The following is a 25,916-nucleotide window of genomic DNA, read 5'->3' as shown; positions in this document are numbered from 1 at the left end:
GACTCATTATGGACAGTTTAAAAACAAATGAGCAAAATCAATACAGCAGAACCAGATATCACCTTTTGTATTCCACTCATTCTTCCTCATTGGAAGCCTTCCTGGTGCCTACATTACCCACAATTCAATTTAGCCACTGAGCAACATCAATGAAGCAATTTATCAGATTACATGCAGCTTCCTCTGGACCCACACAAGGCTGTATACTACTTGTTTCACATATGCAGCAGTTCTCCAAGACCTGTAAACACACTTTAATGTGTAAAGTTGGTGGAGTTGCCCTTTAAGAATGGTATTTAACTGAATGTATTAGTTACTCTGATGCTAAGGACTGATGTTAACTTTGTCTCTCTTGGCCAGTGAGGCTGTCGTAGGAAGCAGCTCACTTGTAGGACTGTTTTCTGGAAGAACACAACATAAAAATAAAGACACAATAAATTGAGCAAGTCTTTTTATTCCAAAATGTTTAGGGTAAAAGAAACTGTAAAAGATACACAACATAACTGTCCAAGCAGAGGAACACAAAGTAGAGAAAAAAATAACATACACTGTAGCCTCGGTCTTGTTCTCACACACAGCTCCCACCTCAGGGTGAAGCGGGAGTCAACTTGTCCTTCAAACTCTGAGGACAATTAACCAGGGTCTGCAACTGAAAGCTGAAGGTGCTCAAAATAGTTCTCTCTCTGTTGCATGAGCATTCAAATATCTGTCCAAATCAACTGTCTTGGTAGCCAAATATTTGCAAACAAAACGTACAGATCCTCCTCTGCTGAGCGGTGAGAGCTTTAGCTTCAGAACCAGCCACACATGAGCTTTCATGACATAAATGCTTGTCGAGGTTAAATGGAACCGCTATCGGATAATGCTTGGGATCAAATTAAATTAAATCATGGAGAATGCTATAAGGCACTTGCTAGACAGATCCAACTTCACAGATTCTAAACACAGAGGTCAAACGAACAGAACTTTTATTTTACAATCAGCAGAACAGGGTGGCCACCCTGCGATGAAACAATGATGTGTGTAAATGGGCTGTACACAACTTATCATACACTTTAAAGATGAACAAATGGTGCATTTACAACCTAAAGGCAGGCTTTTCAATGTTTACTGTCAGAGCAGGAATGAATGAAATGAATTCAAAACCTAAACAACAAGCAGGGTGAGTATCTGCAGTCCAACTAAGTGCTGCCTCCTACAGCCTATGAGAAGTAACTGCACATTAAGTTTACAAACATTATTTGGAATAGCCTGATAAAATAACATCATCAGTAACAATAATGTTTCGGAAGTATTTTATTATGTATTATAACTAGTTTGATGAATCTTAAAGCAAGTATACAAGTCTTACAAATACTAAATGTTTATATAAAAAAGGGGGCTGACATACAGAAGAAAACATGGGGAGAGGTCTGATCAATTTACAGGACAGAGCTGTACACATGGACGGCTGCCTAACTCGCTGTCGGGCTCCAAACATTTCTGATTTTACAGGGGAATTCTTTTCAGCCTGGAGGACCTTCACACATATTTGTTACATTTGAAAAATGTCATTTCTCATCCTTTAATCTTGTTTGTATTTTTCCAAATGGCTCATCAGAATGATTTGTGAAAACAAGGCCAGATGGAAAAAGTATAATGAGATACGCTTTTCATCCTGAATGCTTCAAACACAGGATCAAATTCCATTAACTTTACGTACAACAATTCAACGTGTTGATCCTGTCAAAGCACTGACAAAGATTTGGCTTGGCGAGGTTGTCGTCTCCAACCTATTAAGAAGTAACTGAAAGCAAATATGCAACCAACAGAAAATGGCTTCGGGCGTTACATACTTTTGGTTGCCGGGATAAGCTTGGTTGTTTGAAAAAACTGAACTGAGGACAGCGTAATCCTGCAGCAACTGAATTCCAAGTTTGCTCGAGCGAGGATGCTGGTCTGTATTTAAAAAAAGCAATGTGTCCAAGCCTGCTGTTTTTCTCTTAAGGCCAAAATACAAGGCGACATTTTGAGGCGAAACATGTCTTCTTTAACTTTGTTCCTTCTGTTGTTTAGTATCCCAAAACTTAAGATGTCTGACTGATGGGTCAGAGGAACACGAGCAGAACAAAAGAAACGGCGATGTTTGGTCGGCTAAACCACTGAGCTGAACATTCTTTGAGTCTTATGCACATTTGGATGAAGTGACATCAAAGGGGTGTCAGGTATGATGTTTCTGGGAGACGGGGACGACCAGAACTCTCTCTGGCTGTCGTTTCTAAGACGGTCTTATACTTCTTGATGGGGATAAAAGGATGAGAGACAACCATGATGCCTCTTGTTTGGGGGGAAAAGCAGCAGTAACAAAAGTCTGGAAGAATCTACAGTGAACTTCTAAGTCGTCTGGACCATTATTGTCTTCCACTGAAGGTCTGTCCAGAAAAAAAAACAAACTGAGTGACAAAAACAATTTCTAGAACCTAACTTGACACTGGTGCAGGATGAGCAGGGGGAGGAATGGGAACGGTGGGAGAAAGAGCTGGATTAAGGGTTGTGATGAGGGACAGGTGGACAGCTGGAGGGAACGTTCTTGAACCAAGTAAGAGGTTTCAAACTGAGTCATTGAGGAGCTCTCATCTTCTGCCTCCAACCAACAGCACATCCCGTCCTCAAGCTCCAAGAAACCGCTCAAAGAGAGCTGGAGCTGTCCTTGCTGCCCTCTCCTCTAAAACATTTGATAACAAAAATGAACTCATGATCGGTATCTATGAGGAAACGGCTCTTCTGCACCAGCCTTTAAATGACGGACTAGTGGTTGACGAGACCCTGCAGCATCATCATCAGGCGCCGCGCCCTCTTGCTGAGGGGGCTGTGGGGGTCCTGCTGCAGGAAGGTGAAGAGTTTCGGTCTGACCTGGGCCAGCACGGCGGCCATGTGGTCTCTTGTCAGGGGGTCACCGTGGTCCAGGTTCATCACTGCATCCTCCAGGTAGCTGGACAGGGACACAGAGGAAAGATAATGTCAGATAATCATGACAGAAGATGCCTGAAACTTCCAGCCAGGCACAGGTAATCAAAGGTAGGCATGAGGTATAAAATATTAAAGGCTGGGTGAGGATGTTCTGCCATGAGTGTAGGAGAGATGACAACATTGGTCTATGATGCATTTTTGCTATTCCCAATCCACAAGTAAGACTCTGCTCCTTGGTGACAATGCTGCAGTGAAATAAACATTCAAAATGCCACAATGCTGCAAAGGCCACAAGTGCAACAAGTCTTTTGCGTGTAAGGGCGGAAAACATGTGCCTTGTTTCCAACCATCTAGCAAAAGTACAGTACAGCAGTTTTCCACTGCCTAGCTTGTAGTTTCCATCTCTCGTCTCTCTCCACTTGAGGTTATGCATACTAGCAGTCTAGAGCTCACACAGAGTTCACTACAAAATGTACAAAAATGGATTAATGATTTAAAGTAACCATTAGCCAGCTGATTGTTTAGCTGTAAACATGTTAATAAATACAACCTGAAATGGTCAGAACTCTCAGAACATCGCCTGGATACCCATTTCTGACCGAATATGCAGATTGTTAGCTAACGTTACTGGCTATCAATAACATTTCAGCGGTGCAAGTTAGTTGCTAAATTACTAGCCTACAATAAGTGTATGAAGTAAACAAGTTATCTAATCTCTATGATCTAATCAGGAGAGCATGCATGCAGATTTGGGTCACTCATAAATTAATGAATGAGATTTTACACACTGATCCTTTGTACATTCAACAACATTCACTTCTCATATACAATTCATACAAAAAAATGTAGGAAAATTATCTTCATTCAGCCAATATGCTTATTTCAGCAACAGAACTATTTTTACAACTTTTTTTCTGCCTTTACGCACTAAGAGAGACTTTGATTGCCATGTTATTTTACCTATCGCAGTCTTTGGAAATACAGAATGTGGTGACTTTTTAAACACGTTTTTCTCCAGTTCTACGTGGAGAAAACTGCATAAAATGAAAGAAGTCAAACATTCATTCAGCTACAATAAACAGTCCAAGGAACATGCATACACTTTGTCCCCTGCAGCTGTTCCCAGGGTCAAAATACAGAGGGGAAGGCTGGCTCTATAAATTTCTATCTATCTTTTGCTGTTTGAATGTCAAGCAATGTCCTTGATTATCTCCCTGGCTGCAAGCCCATTGTGTGAATGTGTACCTTCTGTTTTCATTCAGATATCACAGCAGAAATTGAGTTGTGCCACAGTCACCTGTGCCCTGTCCTCTTACTGAGACTACACTACATTTAACTCCTCAATTAATTGGTTTAGTCAGACATCTGGTGGTCAGACTCTCCAGCAGCGCTGCTCTCCCACCATCACTGTCTTTGCGGTTTAAATGACCATTCATCTCCACGTCTGGAGCATTACCTGATCCCAGTCGACATTAGAGCTGTTCCCACAACGCCAGCTGGCCTCCAGCCAGAGTTCCCCACGAAACACACACACACACGTCTATCAAGTCCCCATAACACTGCCATCACACTCTTTAAAAAAAGGGACATTAAATGTCACAGGACCAACACCACAGATACTGACGGGCTAGTTAATGTCTTGCTGAGATAAGCTATTAACTAAATTGTGTCAAGCCCTTTCACACACACATTAAGTTGCCGTTAATGTCCCTCTGTTCACATTATTCTCACATCCATTTGGACAACAATGTGTTCTTCGAAACCAGCTAACGATCCTGCTAACAATCCTCTCTGGTCCCAACAATCCTACAATTGCTTTTGTTTCTCTCTGGGAATCTTTCATGGATTCTTCTGAGATACCATCAATCAGCAGTATAAAAAAAGAAGGATCCTTTATCTTGTGCAAAGCCGCAAAAACATACTGTCTAGAAGCCTCATCCTAATATTAATTGACTTCTCTTTACTCATGAGAGCAGAGTTTTCCTACATGGCTCAAAAACAATTAGCCATCAAAGTAGGAAATAGTGAGAAACTGTTAAGATGTTTTTTTTTTCATTTATCTTGTCTTGATTCTATCTTCTATCTGAACTCTACCATGACTGTGCTCCGTCCTTATAATGCCTCAGACTAAACCACACCCTACTGCCATCTCTCTCTCCAGATGGCACAGCAGCACCAGAGGGCTGTACTCGCTGTAGTAGGCAGCTGCAACGTAAACGCAGAAGCAGACAGGTGATCCAGACACAGAGCGGTGTTATAAAGGGACTCTGATAGAGAAAGAGGTTTTCTGGGGCAGAAAAGATCGAGAGGAGATGGGCTGCAATGATTCATAGAAAAAGAAAAGGACATAAAGTGAGTGAGTCCAGGGCTCTCTGAGGATAGATATTTACACATCTTGAGAATAACAAAGCATGACACTCAAAAGAGCAAAAAAACATATGGAAGTGCAATTGTGAATGGCAGAATAAAAAGATGCAGGAAAAACACAGGAGAAAGAGAACAAGAGAGAGCATCTAAAAATTGCAAAGCTATTCACAGGATCATCTGCGCTCCCCGGACAGCCATGTAGCAGGGCTACGGACGGAGCAGGCTGATGGGGTCAGCAGTTTAGCACCGTTTAGCACTCAGGAGATTGGGAATAATGGGCATTCAACAGAGATGAACAGAGATGGGGAGCAAAACTTTCACCAAAGAAGGGCTTTTATTATTGATTGACTGTAGCACAGGATCCAGCAGGTATAGGAGAGAAGGCGTGTAATGTAATTCAAAACGTGTTCACTGCATTTGTTTTGAAAGAAAATTAACTTAAAATGAAGACATTCTGGGAAGAAGGCACGTTTGTACAGTTCACAGGTTTTCCATTAAAAGCAATGACATTTTCCAAAACTGCAAATTATGCCTGTTGGATTGCAAGACAGGTCTTACATCAAACTACAGTGGTGTGAGATTATATACTGCAAGTATTATGAAAAGTAAACAGGTAAGAACTGTAGATATTTGTATCACATTTCAGTAAAAAAGATCATGTACTTGCCATGTGCAAAAAAATACTGAGAGGCTGACAGCTATTGAAGATCATCAATAATTTAGTTATTGCTAGACTGATCAAACTTCTGAGAGTGCACACACAGTGAAAATAAACAAAGTGGTGCATTTGTTAAGATGTGCATTTGTCATTATGTGGAGGGCAGAATGTGTTTTAAGATTAAAAGGTATAATTTGTGAGAAATAGACAGAATCTGAAGGTAGCTTTAAAACTAAAGGGAGCAGCATAACCACTAATTGCTGCCCACTGTACTCTTTGCTGTGGCTATCCTTGGCCGTGACTACCAGCTGCCGTTAGCAGGTATCTCAGGTAGACAAGTGGCCCTATTAGCTGACTGGAGTCCGCCAGCACTGCGATCAACGTGGGCCAGCTTGACTGACCTCAGCCACCTTCCAGTGAACATGGCTTGGACACCAGACTGGGACTGAACACAAAGTCTCTGGGCTCGACAGATGCAGTACGAAGGTGATTTACAGTGGCTCTGGCCAGGACTATGAAATAAACAATAAGAAGACACAGCAGATGGGAAAGGGAAGCATGAAGCAGAGGACAGAGAGAGTCAGGCATCAGCAGTGGATGAAAACAGTATGTAGAGCTGGAGTATTTTCACTTATTACCATGAATTGAAGATTTATTTCGACCAAACCAGAGGTGATTGTAAAAAACAAGCCAAGACTGTTTTGTTGAGTTGTACTTTGTTTATGGCAAGTTTGGATGAAGTGTGTTTTATGATGAGTTAATGAGGCGCTTAATCTCACCTTAGTTTGACAAATAATTTGCAATGTCATTTTAGAACTCAAAAGGTGTATTGTTGTATTTGTTCATTTACTAAAGGAAAATAGGTGTAAATATTTCTTTTTGTGAGTTTGTTTAAAGTTTACTTTTTAGACTGAGTAGCAAAGTCGCCACTTTAACATCTTCCAGCTGAAACTATGAGGGCTATTAGACTATTGTCTCGGTACAAAGTGGTATTACTAGTCAGGACGGGCTGGGGACATCGTCATTGTCATGAAAATGTATATCTTAATTAGAAAAACACTGTGCGTCTATTGTGTTTTCACTTTTGGAGTGTTCCACCACAATCCACAATGTTTACGCTTACCCCTGAGTGGATCCACATTATCTTCAATGAGGGAATAGAGATATTATGGATGCAAGTGAAAAAGAGAATCAAATACCAGCAATTGTATTGAAATAACTTTGTTTTCCTTACCTGATTTTGAGCTCAGAGCGGGTTGTGAGGTTGGAGGAGAGCTGCTGGATGAGTGACAGCAGCACGGGCTGGCTGAGAGGGCAGGGGTGCTGACCAAACACCTGCTGAGAGTCGATGGTCTCACACACATACAGGACCAAGTTCAGATCTGTTGCTGACAGAGCCTGGAGGAAAGGAGGAGAGGAAGCTTTTTATTCATATTAAACCATTTTTATCAAACTCAAATTCAAATAGCTCTCTCCATGCAAGAAATCTGGAAGAAAACCTTTCAGGCTGCAGTGGGCCGCCTAAAGAAAGGAGTCGTCCACCAACTTTGAAGCAAGAAAAGGTTTGGCCACAAACTGCTTGCAGCTTAGTGGCTGTGACTTACTTGTAAAACTAGCCTGAGAAATGTCTGTGAAGAAGCCATGCTGTCATATTTCTTGTTTAAATCACAATGTTATTGTGTCCAAAAAACACAAGATGTTTCCATGCCACAGCAATCTGGTGGGAAGTAAGTCACAGATCTAAAGAAAGCATGAGCTTAGCCAGGCTATTCTCATGTTTGTTAAGTGTCAATCCAAAAGTCCATGGGTTAAGAACTGAACTCTATGCACATAAACATGGATGATAACAAATAGCCAGAGGGACTGAAGCAAGGGGATGGGAGAAAAAAGCGAAACGAGTTGTTTGAGGCAATTACAGCGTGTTCAGGTGCAAAGCCACTCGGGATAAAACACAAGTGTGTGCAGCACGACTAAAGCACTGGTGATGTCTGTGGGAAGTAGTTGCAGTAAATTTGCTTTCTGGGCCTTGGAGTCCTGGCGGGCCCTTTTGTGTGTGAATGTGTATGATTACAAGTTAGGTGAGGGTGTTTGCATTCATTAGCAGTGAGAAAATAGAGCTCAGCTGCAGAGGCTGCAATATGTACAGAGCTACACCTGATTATATCTGTGTGCGTGTGCGTGTTACCTGCTGAAAAGCCTGGTTGAGCTGGCCCTGCTGGAGGAGCTGCAGGATGTTGGCCTGCTGTGTCTGGTAGTCGAGGTGTGCTGTGGGGACGGGCGTGCCGGCCGCTGACCTCATCGCCTGCATGATACTGGAGGTGACCACCGCCTGCTGCTCCTTCATTGCAAGGCTCACCTCCCCTTTGACAATTCGCTGCACATGGCTAAGAATAGACTCCTGCAAACTGGGGAGGATATGGACAGAAGAAAAAACATGAGGACAGAAAGAAGGTTTATCCACCATATTGTATGTTTTTGGACAGATGGCTCAGTCAAGACACAAAGAGCCTATGTACTACGTCCGAGCCTGATATCAGAAGGAATTCTGTCATTCAATCATTTTTTGTGAGTGTAATTTTGTCTCTGTGTTGGCACAAAGTTTGATTTGATGTTTATTACATAAAAGCGATTACTTTGAATGTCAGATTAGGAAAAAAATATCTGGCTCTGCACAGTCCGGCACTGTCATTTCCTTTTTCAAGATTTTAAAGTTTAAGTTGGCAAACTACTTTCTCTCCGCTCCGCCCCCGACAAATCTATAAACTCTAGAGGCCATGAAATTAATTGAAGAGGGAACAAGAGACCGGATCGAATTTATGTTCTTACATTAGCCCCAGGATTAAGCTTTGCTTGTTTCTGCTCTCCAATCCATTATGCACCTGCTCAATAGACAGTGGATAAGGCCGGGGCTACTGGCAGAGTCATCTGCTGATATGCATATCTGATATGCAAAATATCCGCTTGGAATGTCAATCAATGTTATCAGATCAATCACTGCAAGTAATATCAGTTAACAGCAGGAGTCTTATAAAACTTGATGGTTGCAGCCCATAGTACTAAGTGGGGGGCAATGTCAGTGTGTTTTTCTGTATAAAAAAATGAACACACTGCATTGGCGATATCATATTTATTGAAATATGTAAATGTATTTAAATGATGGATAAGGAGAGAAAAAAGAAAATAGTGTTAATTGTTTAGAGGTGATTCAGTTCTTTCCAATCATAAGCTGCTAACAGTGTGATCAATGAGGGATAGTTCGGATACATACTTTCCCACCATCATCTGGATCTGGTGCTGGACCTCTGCCCGGACGTTAGCTGTGATGTTATTGGCCAGCTGATCAGAGGAGCTTTGGAAGCCATCGATCATCTGCTGGAGCTGGCCAATCATGGGGTCCCGTGCCTCCTGCTCCCTCTGCTTTCTGTTCTTCATATGGGCCTCAAGCTGTTGGATGTCTACGAAGATGAAAGTTGACAGAAAATTGGTTCTTCCCATCACACAAGCAAACACATCACTCAAAACTACACAAAGCTAGACTTCCAACCAACAACTGGCTCTTTCTAAGCTCAGACAACATGAGCGTACACCACCTTTCCAAGCACAAAAAACAGATGTCAGGCTGGTGAAGAAAGTTGAGGACTGAGCATGTTAAACATCCAAATATTTTCCCAGGACCACAGTGAAAAGGGCAGTGTTGTTAGTGTTACGCTTGTCAGGATCCCCGGAACAACTCCAGTGTGATATCCATATGTAAAATGTAAATAGCAGTTGGTTGCTAAAAGGTTAGCCATAACAACTCAATAAGCTGAAAAATATATCCTTTTCATGCAATGCAAACAGAAATATTGACTGCTATTTATTGTAATAAATCAGTAATGCATAAAAGTGTAAATCAAACCAGTTATGTTTTCTTAAATATATGCCTATCCATGAATATGACACATTAGGGTAACCGCTGCATGATGAATCGATATATAACATTGGTGCACTTTCATGTATCAGACAAACTTAACACCATGCACCCACAACAAGGAGGGAAGACCTGGTATTAACATCCGTCCTGAGTGATCCGATCACAAGTGGTCAGCTTCAAGCCCATCAGTTCACACCTAGCACCAACATGTGTTTTGAGTGACCAATTGTGATCGGGTCTCACTTTCCCGCTCTACATGCAATAAACATACATCACTGGGACAAACAAACACAATGTTTTTTTCCACAAAATATATCTTCATGTATAATATTTGCCAAATAGACAAGAAGGCACAAATAGTTAAGACACGTTTATCACATTAAAGCTTCTCCTAACTCAACAGCTACCAAAACTGAGCCATTTTTTGAGAGTCTGGGTACTTGCTCCACAGGCAACGAATAAGTACCCTATATTGGTTCCCCTTTACTGTATTTGTGAAATTTGAACATCCTTTTATAAATTTAGTACAAATGGTAAAATCAGTTGAAACAGTGTGTTCAAACAGCTGCTAAATTTTGGGAGGTAAGACAGACGTTAGACATGGAAGCAGACAGGCTGGTACAGTGGTGTCATGACAAACTGACACAGGAAAGAAACAACTGAATATACAAGAAGGCATGAATGATTTTGAATTAGCTGTTGCCGTTTTTTGTTAAGTTTGTAAAGTTTCTCCTAATTCAACAACTCTCAAAATCGTGGGCTTCATAAGGAAGTCTGGGGATATCGTGGTTACTAGTTCAATGCTTAGTTGAAACAGTGTGTTTACAAACATCTGCTGCTAACATTGGCAGGAGCCCAAACACGTAATTTACATTACAGTGAACTACATAGCAATCAGACAGTGTGTAGCCCATTCTGCCCAATGTTGTGGCTTCCTCTTGTTGTTTTGCTGAGGACCCGAGTTGAGTAGGCAGTCCCTCAATGTGGCCAAGGACACGTGTGTACACACTACTAAAAGAATGTAGTCAAATGGGACCTAGACCACCTCTGAATGTGGTCTGAGTGATCGTATCTCAAATGTGTCCTCAATGTGTCCTAGGGGTGTTCACACCCGTAATTTTGTCCATTTGTGATAGGATCACTCAGTACGGATGGTAAAACCAGGTCTAAACAGCCTCAAACAGAAAATCTGGGCATAAGCGACACTGCTAAAGGCTCACAAAGTAACAATGCAAATGTTAATGCAGCATTTGCAGAGTATCAGTCAATGTTTATACACAAAACACTAAACCCTGAATTTGATCACGGATTAATTTTAAATTGGAACAAGCTCAAATGCTCAGACGGTTACTATGGCCCTAATTTACTGCAGGCTAACTGTGTGTGTCTCCCCTTTGTACATATGACAGCCTTGGTAAATTTTAAAAAACATCTAGCTGCCAGCTTTCAGAGCTCAGTCTCAAAATAAATAGGCTGCTCGTCAACACATCAGTGGCCGGGCTCAAACTGAAAAGGCATCATTACAAAAGCCGTCCCTGAGCTATTTGAAAGAGGTGTTTATTTAATTAGACTTCCACATAAACAGACCTTGGTTTCAGAGCTACAGAGGGGGGGCAACCACCATGAAGAGAGCACCAGCACAAAGAGTCTCTACAAGACACCAGCCATCGTGAGCCTTTAGAAGAGGTTAAACAGATAGTCCAAGACTCCCAAGTGTCTGTGCATATATTGAATGGATGTTAGGTCCATTTCAACATTATGCAGGCACTAAATACTGATTGACTTTGTGTTGCAGTAGTTGGAGCTGTCTCCTCTGTATTTTGATATCTATAAGCTGACAAAACCACAGAATTTGATGAATAAAAAAATGAACTTACATTCTTGCGTGCCTTGCTTGAAGCTGTCGTTGATTTGTTGAAACATGGACTGGCAGCCTCTTTCAAAAACAGGCAGCACGGTGCTCTGGAAAGCGTCTTTATAGGCTGTCTGGATGGGCCCCTGCATCGCTTCAGCTGCTGCTCGCCCCATTGCATCCGTTGTGTTCTGTAAACAGGAGGCAGAAATTAAGGAGAGGTGATGTTCTGAAGATTTAGGACCGGACAGGATACAGAGCCAGCCGCTTACCTTAGATTTCACCACCTTGCTGACATTGTCCTTCAGGGTCACCTCCACAGCGGTCAGCTTTGCAGCAATTGTATTATTCAGCTGACCGGTCACTGGCTCGAGACTCTTGGCAATTGCTAGAGAGGGGAAATAATGAATTAGCAAGACAGATTAGCAACAACTCCCCTATAATTAGGCATGAGATCAAGGCTGGAAGAAAAAGGAAAGGAACATCTCATTCGCAAATTAGAGGGCAGCAGAGGGGAGGCAAGAAAACATCTCTCCAAAGACATCATTTTAGTGTCACAGCCCAACACACCTCAGCTGCCTTTATTATATCTAATTCATCATATGCCTCGGATGATCTCAAGCGTCAAGATAACGTTGTAATTTATTGATGTATAGCCTAGTGTGCACATGGTCCATTTTTTCCATGCTGCAAAACAAAATTCTGAAGTGAAGACAAAAGAAAGAATAAAGTCTTCTGAACCAAGCACACATTTGCAAGTAGATGGCGAAAAATCCAAATCCAATCCAAAATCCAAATCCGAAAAAGAAGCCATGGACAGGAAACACCACATAAGCAGACTGTTTAGATTTAATGCATTTAAAATAATCTTCCTCGTCTGCAACTGAAATGGTGCAATACCACCATCATCTGGTAACAAGTGTGGAGGACTGTTCTTACAAACAGTCCACTTTGTATCAGCAGAGAGAAGCTCTGCTCTGAGATGTGAAGATTTCCTTCACAATAGCATGTGTGTTTTTCTGTGTGCTTCCTTACTTTGCGGGACTGTTTTCTTCATTTCATCTCGTAGCACTTTGTCCATTCTGTTGGTTAGCACCGAGCTGAGGGTGTGGCTGAGCTGCTGGCTGAGCTGCTCCTGAAGCTGCTGCTGATGATTCTGACTCTCTGCCAGAACTCGCTCTAGTCTGCGCTCTGAGGTCATGAAATGTCAAGGCTCACAAGAATATGAAGGATTATCATCAAGGCCTGCATGCATACTCTTTTTCTTCTCACAACTTTGTGGGGGTTTGTCAGAAAAGGCCTTTGTTCCAAATGTCATTCACTATACACAGCCTTCTCATGGCCTTGGGCGACCTACAAATGTTCCAGTTAACTCCGGGATTCATTTTTAAGTAGTCACAGTTGTTCACTTTGCCAAGTGTACTAAAGTGGGCTCAAGTTTTTTTTTTTTTACAGAAAGCTATCAAAAATGTTGAGTAAGAGTGGAGGATACGTTCTTGTTCCTGGTGGTTTGTCAGGACGTGCTCCACCTGAGCCATGATGGAGCTCTGCATGGCTTCAATCTGTCCACGCAGTTCAGTTAACTCCCTCTGCTGGCTACGCAGGAGCATCAACAACTCGTCCTGTACTTCTGCATTCATCTACAGGGTGATGAAGAGAATGATTGAAAAAGGAGACAGAGTGGACGAAGTGAAAGTGCTGCTGAAACATGGGAATTTTCCTTATATCAATATTTTTGAGTTAGTAAGTAGACAATGATTTGATAAAAAACAGTAACTTTATAAGCTGGTGGCTAAGCAAGTTATTTTGCTATTTTCCTGCCTGCAAGAAGCAAAAAAAATCAATAAACAGTTAAAGGTAGGTGCAATGTGTTTTAATTTAAAAGCACAACATTACTTTTCTTCCATTCATATTTTCATTGTGGTAGTTAATGAATATATATATATATATATATATATATATATATATATATATATATATATATATATATATATATATATATATATATATAATTGGTTAAGAAGGTAACCAATATGTGATCATCTTACCTGACCAGAGTCCAAGTGCCTGGACTGAGACGACTCACTGCGAAGACAAAATGTGCAAACACCTTAACAATAATACTCCAAGTTTATATATACTCAAGTATATTATTTACTAGTTGTGTATATAAAATGGCACCTAACAGTCTAACAGTAATTTTAGTTTGACTAATCATTTCTCTCACTTTTCATAAACACGGTACACATATTTTATTTCCTCACACTACTGATTTCTGCTGCATTGAAAACATCGGTCTCAAGATTCAACTCTTGTCAATTCTGCAAATTGTTTTTATTCCATGCCCACTTCATGCTCTGTATCAAACATCAACATACCTGTCATCTTTCTTGGTCTTTCTCTTTAGTTTTGGCGAGCCTCGCGGCGAGGTCTTCCAGTCCTTAACGGGTAGTCTGTGAGAAGAGCGAGCGCCACAATTCCCTGACGATGATGCCAGACTGGCCACCTCATCATCAGGGTCACTGGGTCACACAAAGAAACCAGATAAACACAGAGTTAGATGCTCTGTACTCATCTTGGAAAAGGTCCATAAAATCAGAACATTATTGTATATTAAAAACAGTGCTGAATTTGTGTTGTGCCATGTTTAGTGATATCTTCTTTTTATAATGACACTAGACATGTCTCTGTTTATTTGCATAAAGAAAGAGATGGTGTGTTCCCTTATGTTACCTCTGCTCTGCGCCAGCATCCTGACTGTCGTTCTGTGTGAGGTGATACGACCGTCGATGGTAAGGGGAGCTCAAGTGTCTGTCCTGTCTGTCTGACTCCTCTCTTGAACTACAACACAAGACATGTGACACAAACTTCTTTTGATAAATGGATTTCAAGCTGCTTTTACAGTTTCAACACAGATATGAAAGATAAACTGAACAGGTCATACTGCCTGTTATTAGTTATTAGGCCATGTCTTCCATTTGCTTTAATTTAATGTATCTTGACAAACACCAATTCGATTACAGGTTTAAAGTGTAACTCTCGCCAAAATGCAACCTAGGCTTTTTTCGTGAATGTACCCGAGTCAAACATTCGTGTAAAAGCATAATTACGACGAAAAAGCCACTTTTAAGATTTACCGTAGTTTCGTTTTCAGGTCAAAATCATTTTCCAATTGCGTGCTAGGGGCAGCTGTATGGTAGCATCAAAGAAGGTTTTTGAACAACTCACGTTAGCAGCCGCTTGGGGGCCGGGGATCGGGGATTGGCGCATCTCGACTGGCAGGACGGTGGCGAGCGGAGCAAGCGGCTGCTAACGTGAGTTGTTCAAAAACCTTCTTTTTAGTAAACTCTGTGTACACAAACAATGTTCTCAATGCTCGTGTTCATGTGTAGAGACCCTGGTGATACTACGAGCAAAGTTTCATGTTGTGTCGAGTCTTCTTAGTGTTTTAAAAATAGTGATTTTGATGCTACCATACAGCTGCCCCTAACACGCAATTGAAAATGATTTTGACCCGAAAACGAAACTATCTAGACTACTAGATATAAAAATCTTAAAAGTGTCTTTTTTGTCGTAATTATGCTTTTACACGAAGGTTTGACTCGGGTACATTCACGAAAAAAGCCTAGGTTGCATTTTGGCGAGAGTTACACTTTAACTTACATGTTACATACTTCCTAAGTAGTGGTGAGATTTTTAAATTCCTTCAAGTAGATGTACATGTTTTGAGATAATTCTGTACATGGGGATTCTTACCAGTCACTCAGACCATTGTCCCTGAGACTGTTCCTGGTTTCTCTGGTGATGTCAGGTGCGGCCGGCCAAGGTGTGTGGCTAACGCTGCCATCTGAGGACCCCCCTCCAACCCCAGGGTTCTCCTGTGATAACGCGTTCTCAAGTAGAGATGGCGTGTTGCTGAGTCTGGGCTCGGACTCTACTGCCCCACCCACTGGCCCATCTGCACCTCCAAGTTCGAGGGGCAACAGGCTGAGACAGTAAAGACATTTTTTTGGTGTTTGTCTCCAAGAATTTCTATACGCTTTAAGTCACTGATGAACATTTTGCTTGTGAACACTAAGCCAACATTCATTTCTATTAAAGTTACGTCATCATTGCTTGTAACGTACCTGTTGTTGTTGGCTGTGCGTGGTGAGGTGAGTAGGTGCAGGGCAGATGCAGCAGACGCCATGCTGTCTGTTTGGAGAGCAGAAAGAGGTGAGGCCTCCAAGCTGGACACCAGTCCACGCTGAAGCTGCAGTGTCTGGGATGCAATCTCTGGCATGTCCTGGGACATGGCTGTGGAGGCTGAAGAGATGACGTCAGGGGAGCGGGCTCTGGTCGGAGAGGCCAGAGGTGGCAGGAGGGGAGAATCCAGAACCTGAGGGGCATCAAGTGAGAGAGGACCACTGGGGGAGGCTAAAGCCTAGAGACAGAGAAGAGCAGTATAATGAAAAAATTCATTATGTAATTTAGAGTATAAAGAGGCTTGTAGAAGTAGGAGAGTGAGTCAGGTCCTACCTGGAGGTTCTCCAGTCCAGGCAGCAGCACTGCAGAAGCAGCTCTTGGGCTGCTGGTGGAAGTGGAGAGTGCTAGACTGCTGCTGCTGTTGTTGTTCTCTGCTCTATTGGGACTCTGACTGACATCATCCATAGCTCTGTACATGGTTAAACAGACATACTGTACTCAGGGATACATGTTCACATGTGTGAGCAGAGGAGTCGGACATTATGTGGATATGTGAATCTATTGGTGACAAACAGTTTGGATTTAAAATAAATAGAGGAAGACAAAAGCTGATATGTAGCAATGATAACAAATGAATTAAAAACATCATAACTTCAACAAACAACTAATTAAAAACATACCAATCCTCACAGTAAGAAGAGGAAACAATGTACTTAAATTCTGTCTATGTAAATTATATAATCTGAATTAATCAGCACTGAAGAAGTTTAATAATTAAAATCTGCCACTGTTGTAAAGCTTTTCTGTAACAGCCCACACAATCCAATTTCCAAACTCCAACTGCACATAATAAGCACAAAGATGTTAAGAATGTTTCATATTATAAAATTTCAATTGAGATTAGTCTGTACCACAGATCCTGCTCACTTCTGAATTTCTTTTTTGCAATCTTATCACTTCTACATTGCACAGAAAAGCTCACCTGTTAGTGGAGTCAGAGTTGCTGCTGATCGCTGTCACAATGGTCAAACTGCTGGCGCTGCTGCCAGGAGATGCTGGTACCTGGAGGGTGACAAAAAAGTGATCTACCAACCGAAAATGTAATGGATCTGGAAAATCACTACTTTATGGTTAAAAACAAAACATGGTTGCCACATTTATACCTTGCATTATTGTCACTGCCATACTGCACTAATGCCATACATTACTGCGATGGGTTGCCAAAACTAAACCATTTATTAAAGCCAGAAAATGATGAAAATATAAATCGGATTTTCAAATTCCAATGAGTGGATGTTACCATGTGTGACGAAAACTTCCACCAGGAAAAGTAACGAAATCTAAAATTCAAAAAATGATATTTCAACAAAGTCACTTTATTGTAATTGTTTCATTTAAAGTTTTGCCAAAAATTAAACCATTTGCACAAACCAGACCCTGTGTAAAACATTAAATTATGTGCTCCTCAGCGCAATTGAGAAGGCTTGAATGATAAGGCTGAAGGTACCAGTCATGTGACGAAAATGCAAAGATCTTTGTGAGGACATGCGAGTGCATCTCATCCTATGATCATGTTGTATCTCCAAAATGTGTGAATCAGGCATCATAACAGTATTATACTGCATAAAATGCATTTTTGAGTTCCCCTTACCTCTAGCCATGATTCTGCGGCTTCCATAGAAGTGTAGGACTTACATATTGCAGTAAAAATGAGGCCACAGTAAGAATAAATGTTACAGGAGAACAAATGCCCAGAAACTTCTTGGGTCTCAGAGGGTTACTGATGAAAAACTTCAAAAAAGAAAAAAGAAAAAGAGAGCTGTTTGACTCCCCGCCGCTCACTTCACACATGGATGAAACTGAAAATCTTACTTTACTTTATCTGAGTTCAAACAGCCAAAGGTAAAGCAGGTTTTCAGTTTGTATAGACTGTGTATTCACAGGGTCATGGCTTGTGTCTGCTGAATGCTGATACGTGGGAGGAGGTGCTTTTCATGGGGTGAGATAATGCAAGCTGATGAACAAAAAATGTCTGAAGACTAGCGCTCATTTGCTCAAGTGTTTTGACTATTTTGGTGACTGTATGCTGGAGCGACACTCAGACACCAACCAGACAGCCCAGACCAATTGTAAATCAAAGCTGGAGAGGAGCAGTTTACAAAGCTCCTGAGTGTTCTTACCGAAGTGCTTGGTGTCATGAAAGCATCTGGAGTCATCAGTTTGGGCATCGCTCCGCTGCTGGTACCAGAGTTTGACAGGAAGTCAGTGGGAGCAGGAAGCGATGGGATCTTCCTGAGGTCCGTTTGAGAGCCATTTCCTGATTCCTTGTCAGAGCTCTGGTCTGTGAGATGGTCTGAAAACCCTGCTGGATACACAGAATGTGAAGAGGGCTTCATTTGTGTGCCAACATTGCAACATTTAACAATTAAAGAAAGCACAATCACTGAGAAATTCAAAACAAAGGACAGAGGAGAGCTTTATCATAAAATGAATGAACTCATAGTGGAAACCTATATTTCATTAGGTACAAGGAAGTTTGTTCAAAAGTGGTCAATAATGCTATTGTTCAGCTTAAATAAAGGTGTTGTACTTTTGACATGACAACTACTTTGTATAGTTACATACCTAAATACATAATCCAATTTGAATACATTTCTAGTGAAATAAATTGCTAATACTCTTAACACAGTCTACAGATGTTTACAAATGTACACAACGGAAACGAAACCTATGTAAAAAAATAAAGAGGCATCATTTTCATGGATTGGGATTTGTCTGTCCCAGCTTTATGTTGAAGTCTTGGGACTGTGACTTACCAAAACCATCCTGAGAATCAGAGTGGGGCAGGAAGACTGCAGAGCTGGAACCCAAGTTGGGTTGAAACCAGATCTGAACATCCTGTAGACTCCTGAAAACACACACAGAAAAAAGAGTAATGTTGGCCAGTTGCATGCTGCTTGCGCGAGACTCCACAAACGTGCACACTCATCCCCTACAATTACATAATTGCAACTGGTATGCCGACCTGCATTTGAAACATCACGATTCACTTAATCGCCATCAATAAAAATTTGGTGTTTGTTATTATTGACCATCTATATGCAAAATAGGCCCTTAGGATCATTAAAGCTTTATTCTATTTCACTCCAACTAACAACATCTTAACACTGACATCAGCCAGTGGGAGGAAACTTACTTGGTGTGAACACAGTAGAGTTTTATTTGAATCCCAGACTTGGACTCCGTGGGTCCTTGAGTGCCCTCTGGAGGAAAACACACACATATAAAAGTTGTGCTGTAAGCTGTGTTGTAAGATCAATACTGCTACATATTTAATGCACTATTTAATTAAGCAGTGTTCCCAAAAACATCTCAAATGAACACTTGAAAAAAATAAATTGCCTTGTTTTAAAGATTACCATGTGTGTGTGTGTTGGCCCTTGGAATATCTTAATGACTAAGAACACCCCATATTATGATGGAAAGAAAATGTATGGCAACAGAAATGATCAAAGGACAATAGCAGTGAAAAGATTTTTGTTTCAAGTGTGTGTTTGTGTGAGAGAGAGAGTGCACATGCGCACCTGTTGTAAGGCTCTCGCTCTCCTCCTCTGCAGGGAGGACTTCAGTGTGTCTCAGCCGGCTGTGGGTGACATCCCGGACCCCAAAGCTGAGCACAGGGTGGGTGAGCAGGAACTCTGATACTGCTGTGAAAGTGGCCTTGCCTTTCTCCAGGTCCTGCCGCAGCTCCATCACATACAGAACCTGGAAAATGATGAAATCAGCTAAATCTGACATGCATCACAAGGCCACAGCCTCTGTACATGGGGTTCATACTGTTCCAACTGAGCTACTGGAGCACCCATAGGCATCAATATGAAATTGAGACTGCATCATAGCCATAAAAATCCTTGTAGTATGTTTAAACTGCACAACAAATTTGACAACTTTGTGCTGACCTTCCTCTGTACGTCTGTGAGGATGAGATACTCCGCAGCGAGGTCCAGACTGGCCTTCAGACTGGGCATAACTGAGGAGTTGAAAAGATCTGGAGAAAATCTGAAAAAGGAGGAAAAAACACCACTATTAGCATCTTTGAATTTGTAAATGTAAATTAATGGGATGAGCTTTCAGACAGAAATAATCCTCTAAAAAACTCTCTTGACATAAGAACTAAATTTAGACTTATCTGAAGCACCTTTTTGATGTTCAAAGCCTATTCCACAGGACACAGTGCATAAAAATGATGAGTAAAGCAATAACCTGATGGTCTGTAAACAGGTCCAGGAAACAGTGCACCACATTTTCAACTCTTGGTTCTGATCCGCTCCAGTTATCAGGAACCTCCAGAAAGGAACCCTATAGAGCGCAGAGTAAAAGTGACCAGATGTGACAAAGGAGAGGAGAAAAGAATGTGAACCAGCGAAGCTTCAAACAGCAACAGCCTAAGACGGATATATACATGTCACAATTTTCACTGAAAGCCGTGTGTGCAGCAGCGTGTACTCACTCTGGGTCCTGCCTCTTGTGGTTGTCACAAAAAAGAAGGCAGGAAAGGGGGCGTCCTCCATGAGGCCGCAATTCATGAAGACATCTTGAAGACAGAATAATAACGATCAGTAAGTCATGGACCTCAACTTTTAAATTCTTGAGAAAATTCAACTTTTTAAGTCAGAAGAATTTATATTCAAATTAAATGATATGGTGTTAAAGTAAATAAGAAAGCATTCTTGCTTACCTCGGTTTATCCTGCACCCCTTCTATGTATATCTGCCAAAACTTGATATATCCGTCATGGCTGGCTGTAGCTAACACGGTTCCATCTGGAGACAGGGCTCCTTCACTGACTCGCTAGAAACAACATACACAATCAGCACTGTAAGGATTATATGTAGCAAACCGAAAGACACACAGCATACCATTTTATGCTTTATTTTCTGTGGTTTTACTTTTTCCAGATGAAATTTTCCAGAATCATCAGCAATTATGGTTTCACTTGTTTGACAGTCAAAAAATCCTCATCGAGTTGCACTGACCGCTTAACTGGTTAAGGACAGTTACATGACTTTTATCCTGACCCCCTACCTGGGTATGTCCCTTGACTGTGATGAGGCCTTCTTTTAGGTCTGTTGCATCGATAGGCCAGCTGCTGTTGTTGGCTCTCAAGACCTCCAGGTCCCACACCTCCGCCTAGATGGAGATGACGATAAATTAGATGTGCAAAGTTGACACTTTTCTCTTTCCTGATACTAATCTGATACCTAAACACAGAGTACAGATCTGACACCAGGGTTCTTTCTTCTTTGTAAAGATTAAATTGCATGTGTGTATGACCACACTTTAGCCTTTATGCTGGGATCACTGACTGCATTGTTAAAGAATAAATGTTTCAAGTTACAAAAACAGTGTCTAAGACAAACATTTCTGTGTTAAACTCTGGTACCCTGTCTTCATGTAGGAGGGCTAAGGTCTGGCTGGTGTCGTCCTGGTTGTCCTCGTTGTCATCCTGGATGAACGGGCACCATATGAGGCGACGGTGGGAGTTCAGTGGTGTGTCCTCTGGCCGTCGGATATGAACCACCACCTGATCACTGTAGGGAGGATGGGTTAAGGAGGAAAATTGTAGAAAAGGCCATTCTTTGACTGAGCCAAAGCAGGCTGTAATATTACAACGGGTTGTGTTAAACCACAAAGCAGTTTGGGCTGCTTGGTGTGATTACTTGCACCAGAAGTACAAACAGAAATAAGATGAAATAAACAGTGCAAAGATGAGCAGTAGCACTCTACAGACACACACATGGACCTCCTACACACTCCTTATTAATTTCTCCCACATGTCAGGATACAGTATCTTGCTTCCAGTGCAGGTGAGCTGCCAGACCATCAGGTTGCCCGCTTCATCTACACAACCCAACAGGGAGGAGTCGAGGTGGGCAAAAGCCAGATCTGTGACAGCTCCAGTGAAGCCCTTCAGCAGGGAGCGCTCAGCAAAACCCACGCTCAGGACACGAATCATTGCATGGTTGTTGGCTCCTGAGAGAGGAGGTGTTTTATTTGAAAGGAAAGGATAAACCAACAGCACTCAGTTCATCTGAGCAACTACAGACTCATATTTCATCATGTTCTATCAAAATAACTGTTTAAGCAGAGGAATAGAACAATACTCTCTCCACTGTAGCTACATTTCTAGACACCGCCACAGGTAGAATGTAATGTTGATACACTGTATTCAGATTTTTCATTATTGCTAAATTAAACACTTGAAAACATGCTTACTGTTTGTCAACTGCTTTAGTTAAACAATTTTCAATGTCCAAAATGAACGCAGAGTGTTATAAACACTACACACACTGTACCAATAGCCTTATTGTCTGTGGTAGTAGTTCAAGTGCTAATTAATGTTTGTGTCATTTGATGGTAGAAATAACAGGTACTGCAGGACTCTTACCTCTGATGGCGTAGGCCAGGAAGGAGTTGGACACAGCTATCAGCCTGCCATAATAATACTTGTGTTCCCAGTCGTACTTGGCAACAGGTTGAATCTTCACCTGAATTTAAAAAAACAGATTCAGCATTCAAAATGTATTCATATACCATCTTAACAAAGTTCATAAAGACTTTTATAGCCATTAGGCTGTGGCCTTCAAAATCCAAGTCATAAAAAATGTTAACTTCTGTGATAATACACTACATATTCGTTTAAAAATTTAACCTTTTCCTTTTTAGGGATTCAGGGAGCTGAAATTTTACAAGCACAGTAACTCGTCACTACCAAAGCTCTTGACACTGTTGCCGTCATGCCTTTGTGATTAACACATTGACAGGACTTTGCTTTTTGTTGCTGATGATTTGGCTTCTTACCTTGTTGCTGCCACGAGCCTTGCTGTTGATGCTGGAATCTTGACTCGCCACAATCTCCACATTTATAGAGGTGATGGGGATACAGGTGGAGCCATCGTCACCAGAAAGGCAGCTGTGAGTGCAGCACATTCATTGAAGTTCAAAATTGATTTAGTTTCTTAAATTTCAGTGCACAATGTGTCTGCATTTAGAATGAATAAAGTCAAATACAAAAGAGGCATCTCTATATTCTTCATGGGGCAAAATCAGCCTAACTGCTAAGTTGTGCGAGTGACTGTTTCTCAGAAACCACTCACATTATCTGAGACTCCTGCGCAGTGCTGAGGTCTGTGGAGATGGGTCTGGTAGAGTCTGACATGGTTGTCCGATCAGTGCTTCCTAGAAGACCTCCTAACCCTACTCCCAATAACCCGTTCAGCTCTCCATTAAAAGATGGCATTCTCTGGCCATCACTGGATTGTGCATCTGAGGAAAGACAATGAAAGCAGAAGTTATGCTGTGTGTGTGTGTGTGTGTGTGTGTGTGTGTGTGTGTATGTTGTATGCATGCATGTATGTATGTATGTACGTATGTATACTATGTGATATTAATATTTCAAGTAATTTAACTCAAACAGGCTGTGGGTCTGAAACAGGGTTTTCCACACAGATAAGGAGAAGACGGCCAGTGTGAAAAAGTAGCCAGCTAGGCTACTGAAACCCAAATTTGGCCATTAAATAAACTGATCTGAATTATTACTTTTCTTAACTGAACTGATTGTATCCAAGAAGAATTTGGCTTCTTGTGCATTTCAGCCCACACACTTCTATAAATAGATATCATGATTTACAGGATCTGAAATCTGTTTGTATAATTGGTACAGAAAAAGAAAACTTTCTCTGACATATTAAACTGTAAAATTACATTGTGGGGCTGAGGCATAGTGTACATTTTCTTCATATGACACAGGTCTATAACTTTGATAACATTGCCTGTCTTAGCCCTAATCCACATGTACACAGTTATTTTTGGAAACAGGACAAGCGTTTTAGCACCTTTTCAGAAAAAATCTACGTCCATACTGCTACCCCTGAAAACGCATATCCCATGGCCATTCATGTACAATGTGCATGCACGTGCTGTTCTTAACAGGAAACAGATAGTTACAGAAAATACTATGAATTAGGCAGCAAAATGTGACTGCTCTTCACAGAGTCTTCCTGGATAATGCTACTTTTAATAACACACTGTCAACAGCTTTTTTTGTCTGTCTTATCCATCACTGTATTGTCAAGGTCTGTTTGTGTCTTTCTAACATCCATCCCCTTGATATACAAATAATCCATTTCACATTTGCCAATGATGCTACATACACTGATAAGACTCGATTATGAAGCAAAAGTGGGTGTCTGTGTCATTGTTTTCAAATCTTGCATAAACACTGAAAACAGAGTTTCTTAATATCTGCACCCTCAAAAGAGTTTTCTAAAGCTTGGAGCAAGGTAAAATCACAGGTGAAACTATTCACATTAATTTACATTTACTTCCTGGGACACTTCAGTCACGCAGAGCTGTGATTGGTGGAATTAAGTGCACCTGATCTTCCATCTTAGTCAAAATGCCTGCTGTTAAAAAGATCTACAAAAAGAGCCATTTGAGTAGTTTGCAACTGTCTGACCAAATAGTCTGTCAAGAAATAAACAAAATGTCCACAAAATTATTTAATAATCATATTAATAAATAATAATCACCCTCATACTACAGCAAACATTTAATTCTGTTGAAGAGGGTCACGTGATTATCCAGCAGAAGAGCCTCATCTGTTACACAACAACCTCCTCTAAAACCCATGATAATATGTTGCCCTGAACATTACGTTAAGGAGCAGGGCATGTATTTCATTATTCACCTAGAACATTAATCATATCCCAGGGGCTACATTTTGGTTATCATTAGGGCATAAAGGTGATTCAATTGTATATGTAGCTTGATAGAAGTTGCCAACACCTTCAATCAAACAATGACAAAAAACCCAATAATGATCCAACTTCTATCTGTATTTGTTTTCCTATTTGTCAAATGTTTCTACTTCTCCTCAGTCTACAACCATGTACATATGTGTATGGTGTATGCTGACAAACAGGAGCAGGATATACACTGGTTACTTAAGGACACCTGCGTTTTTTTTCCTCCAACTTCCCTAAAGCCGTCTGTGTCTTCGTAATATCCTCTATCATTTTTGACAGGTGCGAGATTGTAAAAAAACGAGTAGGTCGCAGGTACCACAAACAAACATGGTGTGAGTGTATCAAAACAGCCATTAAAACTGACCTTCTACGCAGTTATGGAGGCTCGAGCTAATGCTTGATAGCAGCAAAATATTTAAAGCTAAACGTGCGGTATAAAGATAACGTTAGACCTATGTCGCTTTGAAGTCACTGCCACAAATGAGCAGGTGCTACAGAGATCATTTGGAATAAACAAAACATTATTTCTACTTTATCGTCACTTGGCAGCAGAACACCCACATTCCCTACACCAGAAAATAGACTGAGACATAAGCTAACTATAGCTCGTAACGTAGCTAACACTTGGGATGATAAAATACGAGACCTTTCCGACGCAGTTAGCGCTCTAACATTAGGACGAACCTCAACGCATTCGTTTCTCCGTAGAAATAAGAGACAAAAATGGCTATTTGTGTTAATGTATTGATATTTAAGTTGTTTCCAACCAAAAAGGGTGCCGTTTATTAACAGGTAGTGAAACTGCTTTTGAGCTAACTTTACTCCAGCACAGCAGCGCGCTAAACCAACTCGCGTTAGCTAGGTACCACTTTAGCTAGCTAGCTAGCTTTCGATTAGCTTCTGCGGCCTTAACTAGCGCAGCAGCTTTTCATTCCCGGTTCAACTTACCGGTGCCGTTCCCGGGACGGTCGAGCTTGAGGATGTCCCGGAGATGCTGAGTCGCACCCTCGATATCTATGTTAGAATTGGACGCCATGTGTGAGGGAAAGGGGAGGTTGGTTTAATTTGGGGGAGAAAATGATTTCTTGTTTGATGGGATGCTGTCAATGTTCCCTTCGTTCACCCAGAGCAACCGTCTAAACTTCCGTTGTGTCCGCGCCGTAGCCTCCGAGTCGCCTCTGTGTC

The 25,916-nt window shown here is 41.3% G+C and overlaps 1 protein-coding gene across 2 annotated transcripts; it reads right to left on the bottom strand.

Moving 5' to 3' along the window:
• Nucleotides 1-438: 438 nt before the first annotated feature.
• Nucleotides 439-25,883, bottom strand: edc4 (enhancer of mRNA decapping 4). 2 transcript variants are annotated; one of them, XM_073471656.1, is made up of 30 exons: nucleotides 25,680-25,883; nucleotides 23,082-23,250; nucleotides 22,786-22,897; nucleotides 22,373-22,472; nucleotides 21,771-21,957; nucleotides 21,368-21,515; nucleotides 21,010-21,114; nucleotides 20,663-20,775; nucleotides 20,435-20,518; nucleotides 20,188-20,283; nucleotides 19,884-19,983; nucleotides 19,509-19,689; nucleotides 19,121-19,187; nucleotides 18,741-18,832; nucleotides 18,105-18,289; nucleotides 16,907-16,986; nucleotides 16,258-16,393; nucleotides 15,867-16,162; nucleotides 15,496-15,726; nucleotides 14,473-14,580; nucleotides 14,118-14,261; nucleotides 13,788-13,824; nucleotides 13,232-13,379; nucleotides 12,775-12,930; nucleotides 12,012-12,127; nucleotides 11,765-11,930; nucleotides 9,243-9,429; nucleotides 8,160-8,379; nucleotides 7,209-7,372; nucleotides 439-2,971 (listed from the first exon to the last, which is right to left on the bottom strand). In XM_073471656.1, the coding sequence occupies exons 1-30, from the start codon at nucleotides 25,765-25,767 to the stop codon at nucleotides 2,788-2,790; spliced, it is 4,200 nt and encodes a 1,399-aa protein (XP_073327757.1). In that variant the 5' UTR covers nucleotides 25,768-25,883; the 3' UTR covers nucleotides 439-2,787. The 2 variants fall into 2 exon arrangements, with proteins under 2 accessions (XP_073327757.1, XP_073327758.1); XM_073471657.1 differs by having other exon boundaries at nucleotides 18,105-18,286.
• Between the last annotated feature and the right edge of the window lie 33 nt (nucleotides 25,884-25,916).

This window comes from Pagrus major, chromosome 8, assembly GCF_040436345.1.
Source record: "Pagrus major chromosome 8, Pma_NU_1.0".
Classification (NCBI taxonomy): Eukaryota; Metazoa; Chordata; class Actinopteri; order Spariformes; family Sparidae; genus Pagrus; species Pagrus major.
This window is presented reverse-complemented; position numbering and strand designations above follow the sequence as displayed.